This window comes from Pungitius pungitius, chromosome 12 (genome assembly GCF_949316345.1).
Source record: "Pungitius pungitius chromosome 12, fPunPun2.1, whole genome shotgun sequence".
In the NCBI taxonomy this organism is placed as follows: domain Eukaryota; kingdom Metazoa; phylum Chordata; class Actinopteri; order Perciformes; family Gasterosteidae; genus Pungitius; species Pungitius pungitius.
In genome coordinates, this window is record NC_084911.1 from 11,220,560 (window position 1) to 11,227,533 (window position 6,974).

General features: G+C 45.0%; 1 protein-coding gene across 1 annotated transcript; it reads right to left on the bottom strand.

The window, feature by feature from the left end:
* Window positions 1–449: 449 nt before the first annotated feature.
* Window positions 450–4,598, bottom strand: dhx58 (DEXH (Asp-Glu-X-His) box polypeptide 58). Its single transcript, XM_037477306.2, has 12 exons — window positions 4,482–4,598; window positions 4,150–4,343; window positions 3,838–4,042; window positions 3,548–3,738; window positions 3,326–3,439; window positions 3,036–3,168; window positions 2,759–2,944; window positions 2,412–2,662; window positions 1,994–2,305; window positions 1,704–1,894; window positions 1,527–1,620; window positions 450–1,428 (listed from the first exon to the last, which is right to left on the bottom strand). The coding sequence occupies exons 2-12, from the start codon at window positions 4,327–4,329 to the stop codon at window positions 1,243–1,245; spliced, it is 2,043 nt and encodes a 680-aa protein (XP_037333203.2). The 5' UTR covers window positions 4,330–4,343; window positions 4,482–4,598; the 3' UTR covers window positions 450–1,242.
* Between the last annotated feature and the right edge of the window lie 2,376 nt (window positions 4,599–6,974).

The following is a 6,974-nucleotide window of genomic DNA, read 5'->3' on the forward strand; positions in this document are numbered from 1 at the left end:
AATACAATGAATCCCTTCCCCACTGCTTTGATTTAGAAAGTGCTCGTACACCCGAAGCTGTGCTGCAGGATATGAAGCTTGATACAAGCAGTAGGAATTAAAGAGCTTCAGCAGAGACGCGTTTTTTCAGCTGGTCGTCACTGTTGTTTGGGGATTGCTTAACTCAAGCTGAGTATTCAAGTTATCATGCAGTATATATTTGAAGCAGTGTGTCCAGTGATCAGTTATACGTCAGGTATAAGTGTTCCTCTATGTGCACTGGGCAGAAGACAACCCTTCATCCATCCCTTGAGGCAGAAGGAGCAGTGTCAAAATATTTCATCCACTCTTCAAAAAGACGTTTTTGCATAGATTGTTGTTTTAGACATCTTTTTACATCATACACATCTAAACACGCATCCAGACACAGTTACAATATTATAAGCCATGTTTGCATCAGGACCAATGTGTAAAAGTGTGTAAAAGTACTCCCTTTTCTGGCAGTTTAGTGCATTGCTCTCTTCCAGATGTCACATACATGTATCTGCGGGCTATAGCCAACCATCTGCTAGTGCCACACAATGAGCTGCTCTCATGAAACCCTTTAGGGAACATGTGTCTCGCTCAAGGATACATTCGCAAAGTTTGATGAGTGCAAGAAGAGTTTCTTCCTCAACTGCATTTTTACTCTATGTCTGAAGTGGAGAAAATGACATAATTGGCTAATCAACACTGACACCTAGTGGTTACGAGACATTACAAAACATTTCAGGCATTTAAGACGAATGTTTATTAAAATTATAGCGGTAAATTTATATTGTCCATAATTACAATTAGGGAAACGTAACAAAAATGATTTAAAAGCATTTGTATGTAAAACACTTAAATAAGTACATGCATTATTTGAGATGATCAGTATACACAATATCCACATACCACAGACACACCTACATGCATACTAAGTTTCTCATTAAAACATCTTAAAAAAGCTAAAAGAGAGTTCATGATGGTTACGGTCCTCGTTACGGCACAGTTCATTGTGTGCTTTGTTTCTGTGCTTCACTTGGCCTGAAGCGGAGGAAGTACACACGAAGAAAAAAAATGCAAAGGGGCATAAACAAAGCTGTCACGCTATTTTCAAGCATGACCGGCCCACTGCTGCCTCACTGCTGCAAGCACGTGAGCAGGACATTTATGTATAACAGCACTTATGATGTTATATGATGGTACCAGCAAAAGATGACATGTGACACAGAGCTCTCCTCAGTCAAACAGGTCAGGTAAGTGGTCTTGGCAGTACTCTTCTAAGTTGAAGTCCTCGACAGGGAAAGGGACATCCTTCCACTTCTTCACAGTCGTTATGCCCTGAGGAGTGGCCAGGGCCAGTTTCTTAATAGCTACGTTAGGCAGAAGGGCAATTTTCTTGTACTTCATCTCGAATCCCCAGTCCTGTGAAATTAACGGAGAATAACCATGACACCCTGCGCACATCTGCCTCAGGCAGGACAGTCTTAGCTGAGCTTTGATTGACAGGGGACCCACTGTACCTGGTTGCACTTGCTGCAATTGATCGTCCGCCCGGGCTCCCAGTCTTCAAAACTCTTTCCGATCATCACTTCCCCACCGACTCTGTAGTGTTTCCTGAGAGCAAAGATGAGCCGTGGTTAGAGCAGATGAGAGATTTTGTAACGTTTTTTTTTGTTTGTACTCCTGTACCAACTCACTTGAAATCGGGATTGACATTGACATAGTGCACGTCGTCGAGCAGTTTGATGTCGCAGCCGCGGGCCACGACCGTCAGACAGTTTCGGCACAAGAGCTGGACGCTAGCGGCACTGTTGCGACCTCTCTTCTCTCTTTTGCCCGCCTCCGTCATTTTCCTGAAAATAACTGCCTCCTTTTGTAGCTGGGTAATCTGGAGACAAAGACAAGCAAACGGTGATGGCGGAAACGCCACACGGGGGGGGGGGGGGGGGGGGGGTAGAATGCAGGATGAAGGTCGTACGGCCCTCACCTTTGTGCGAAACTCCGGGATGCTCATTTCCTGGACCCTAGCGATGGCTTCTATAGACAGCTTCTCCAGACATTCATTGGTGAGCTCCCGCCTCACCTCCTTTCCCCCTTTATCGGCGACCACCGAATACCGGCTCTCTTTGGCTCTGGCGCGTCCGCCGGCCTGCAGCTGCGCAATCTCATTGGTCAGCAGCCCGTAGCGCACCACCAGGTTGCATTCGGGGATGTCGAGGCCTTCCTCGGCCACGCTGGTGGAGATCAGGAGGTTGACTTTGTCGTCGCGGAAATCGCGGATCGTGTCCGTCTGCTTTTGCTGCGAGGGAGGCATGTAAGCACTGAGTCGGGCAGAGCAGAGACGCGTCGGTCTACGCTTGAATCGAAAGGGACTTAATGCTTCTGGATGGTGTGTGTGTCCGCACCTGCGTCATGTGAGTGATACCATTTCCCGCCCCGGTGAGGATGGCTGCCTTGATGCCGGCTTCCCGCAGGGCTTCATTGCCGAGGACCCATTCTTTTAGGCAATAGATGCTTTTGCGTGTTTTACTGAAGAGGATTCCCTTGGACTTCACATTTGGACCAAACTGTTTTAGTAGAGTGGTCTCGAGCATGGCCATCTTCGGGTTCTCATAGCGAGGATCTCTCGCCAGTTTCTTCAGCTCAACGCGGTTCTCTGAGTTTAACGACAGTGATAGTAATTCATACGAATTGTGAGCTTAACATTAATCATCGGTCATGCATAACAAAAAAATGGCTTTTCGATTGCTACCTTCGAAAAGTCCCACCAGGAAGATGTCCGTTCCGTCAATCGCTCTGGTCGACTTGTTTTTGTAGAACTCCTCCAGGGAGCGATAAGCATCCATCATCTGCAGGGTGTCGTTGATGAGCAGGGCATCGTTGTACTGTCTGAGGTGGAGAGCACATTGTGCCAGCAGTCGGTTGTTCTGTCCGACTCCTGATCCAAAGCATTTGAGACAAATGATGTACCGGCCTCAACAGAAGTAACGTGTTCTCCTTGTCATCACAAAAGGTAAATGGATTTTTACCGTTCTGCTCCAGGATCACCACATCTGCCTCGTACTCTTGCGTGCCACACGCTCTCAGGTTGAAGTCCGGGGGAATGTTCATGTATTCATGGATCATCTCCATCATGCACTTAAGATGATCCCTCAATGGGTCCTAGTCAATACAATGTTATGTGGTTATCACACCTTTCACGTTGACTACCTAGGTCAGGTCTCATCATATTGGATAGGATCATTTCTGTCTACTATAGCATATGTTTTTAATTGGAAATATTAGTTATTTTAGAGAGCAAAGAGCAAATGGAGTTTACCACAAGCCTTTTCTCCACAATGTCAAACGTCTTGACAGGTCTGGGTACCTTCTGCTTCAGCTCGGACACATAGTTTTTAGTTGAAACTATGGCAGAGTCCAGGTTTGCACAAATCTGAGAAGGAGAGGAAGGCGATGATGAGAATTGTGGGGGGATCATAAAGGCTGTATCACATTGGTGACACATGGAGTGGAAACCAAAAGGGAAGAGTTAAAACCAGACCTCCAGTACATGGTCCACGGCCTTTTCCAGGACCTTTGCGCCACCGGTACCCGGTGAAGCAGTGAGACCCAAGATCTGTGGCAACGGCAGTTCTCTTTTCAGCTTCTTCTCCACATAACACGCCATCACCTTGTTGTAGACGGATTCCTTGTGGGTGTTGTGACACTCATCGATTATCAGTAGAGTAATATCTGCATGGGTACAATTAACCTCAATTAGAAAAGCCTACACCATTTCAGGCAGTCACCACGACATCATAACCACGGGGGTCCATGCTCACTCCCACTGACCTGAGAGCTCCACGTGTTTGGCCTCCTCCATGTTGGTCATCGCATTGTACAAGATCTGTGCTGTGCAGATGACCACGTCCGAGTCCTTCAACACGGGCCCGAAGAAGTCCTTCTCCTTGCTGTCCCCACTGACTGGCACCAGGGTGTAGTCACGTCCCAGGTGCGGCTCGAACTCTTTGGTGTAAAGTTGTACTACAAGGTGAACCTACAATATACACATTAAAGATAGAACACACTGTATTTGGGGCCAAACGCGAATCTTTTATTATATTTCATGAAAGTGAGTCCGTCTGCTGCGTGTGGTGTGTGTACCTTGTTCACCAGGACCACCACTTTAGCCCCAGGGGTGCTGTCCAGGTGTTTTTTGGCCACATACACCGCAGCACGGGTCTTTCCACTCCCCGTCGGCAGCCAGATGATGGTGTTTTCTCCCCGAAGAGCCCTTTCTACCACTTCCTCCTGGTATCCACGCAGCTCTAAATCACCTGCCATCCCGCAGCGTCCTCCTGTGAAGCAACACGGCACAATAATCCTACTAAACTGTGATCATTAACGCCATCAAGTTGCGCTGGATCGGAGGAGCAGCTGAAAAAAACAAACAGGAAGCCACCCGAGAAGCCCCAGTGTATCTTTAAGTTACTCACCGCTCAGCAGGTCCTGTCCACTGCCTTTACACTGAGTCAGTGAGTCCGTTCGTGGGGTTTTAAACCGATCAGCTGTGCGACGTAGAGAAGGGAAAACGAAAGTAAAGCCCAGTGACCTCAGAGGGGCCCCCAGAGGGAGGCTCCGGAGCAGCGACGCGTTTACCTCCCAACGCAGTGACAGTGAAGCCTGAACTACAAAGGCTCTGGTTTCCATTCTCTATTCCAACCTTCTTCTTTTAAAAATAAATAAATGAAAGCACTGTCAGGCCTTTATTTAGTGTGTATCCAATCTATATACGTATCTAGATATTATTCAGTTAGGGGCTTGTCGCTGAGGTGTGTTCTTAGAGAGTTGGAGACGCCTTGAAAGGGCCCTACTTCTTCTCTGTTCTAAGGGGAAAACAAAACTTACCATTGTGTTGTTACAGCAACTTCCTCGAATGATCTTTTCTGCTCTCTTTTAACTTTTTAGCTTTCGATTGCAAGTCATGCAGGGCTTTGGCAAAGTGCAATTTCACGCAATCACTCGCTGCAATTTGAATAATAGCACATGTACCAACTTTTTAAAAGTAATGAATTAATGTTGAATACCACATTGTGAATTGCTATTATCAAATACCTGTATACAAATTCTCTAATGATGCAACAATAAATACATAATACAATCCCCATATCCAAGGACAAAGTGAGCAACACATTCTGAGCTGAACTACCTTTAGTACCTGTGTATTAAAGACTAGCAATTTCAGATTATTTATTTTGCACACTACTGGGATTATTTTCTTTAAAGTATTTCACAAATGCATTATTAACCATACTTTGTCTGTTCAACTGATTGACATGCAGAGAACACTCAGCGTTAATGTGCTTTTATATCCGCTTCAGGGGTGCGATGCAGAGAAACAAAACCAAAACCTGTGCAATGTTCCTGGTCCTAGTGAGGGAGGCTATGGAGCAACAACAGCTAGACTTCAACTTCCACTGACAAATATATATATACACACACACACAAAGGAATGGGTCCTACTTTTTGATGCATCAGGAAAATAAAGTGCTAGACAGACAGAACTGAAATTTTTAACAAAAATAGACGTCTCTTTGGCCAAGAATGCGCTTTCTTATCCACTAACATACTGATGGCTAATTTAAGAGACATATGTAGACTTAAGGATAAAGATCGATGATCAGCTTTGTTGGCCGAGTTTGCTGATGTAGAAAAAAAGATCCCCAGAGCAAAAGGGATTGGCCTGTGAAGTGGTTTACGCTGGCAGCCCACTGCTCGGCTTCCCACTAGAGGTTCTCACCAGGGTGCGGCTCTGCTTTTGCCCAAACTACATTTCCTGCACTCGGGTATCAGATATAAATCATGTCTGCAGATTTCCTGCAGTCCAGCACATCTCATTACGCTCACGTTGTTTCTGTGAGTTCATGAAACCTTCGGTGACGCACAGCAGAATGACTGTCTCATGGTGGAATACCTGAGCCAACCAATCAAGGGGCGGTTCTGCATCAATGGTCGTCCTTTCATCCTGTTGTACAATTGGGTGAAATTTACAAGAAAATAAACTAGACAGAAAAACGTTTTGTAAGTCAGTGAACTTTGACAACCACATTCTGATCAGTTCTTTATTTTTCAGATTTACTTTTGTCTAATCTAATACGTCCATTGTGGTTGATATTGTGGTAGTATCACGTGGGGTCGCAAGTGAAAGGATTTTCTTGCAGGGTCCTACACTCAAAATGTTGATTCAGTTAAGTCAAGTGAGAGATATATATTAATATGAAATAACAATATTGTCATTTACACTTACAGTGAACGGCAACTAGAGACAGCAGCCGGTGGAACTGACCTTTTTAAGAAAATCTGAAATGCAGCATAGATTATGGGGGGGAGGGGGAGGGGGAGGGGGGTACAGAAAAGACAACCCTGAATAATGCAATGCTGACATCACTTTAGTAACTCCAAGCTAGTCATGATTCAAGTACAAAATAAACACACACACACGTCCACAAGTGAATGAAACATTCAACAAGCAGACTCAATGAGCATTGGACAGCGACGCAGGAAGCACTGACCAAATTGGATTACCTTTGTCATTGTAAAAACAAATTTAACAACCTGCAACATCAAAGGCTAAACTTTTTTTTTCTTCAAAAATAATTCAAACAGTTAACTGTTCTCAAGTAAAACTGCGACCACCACAAACCATGTGGCGTTACACTAAATAGGCTACCGAGCGCCACGACTGTACTACTATGGAGTCTAGTAAGAACAAAACCATCTACACCTGTGTGACCTAAAAGGTTGGGAATGAAGATGTGTAAACAGCGAGAATCGTATGAACTGTGTAAATTACACATCCACTAGGATGTCTTAACATGAAAAGAGGGTTTTCTTAGAGGCAACGATTGGGGAATTAATTTTGTTTAGCAATATTTGATGCCGTCAATCATTAGCAGTTTCTCAACCTCCTCAAGAACAAGGAGGCAACA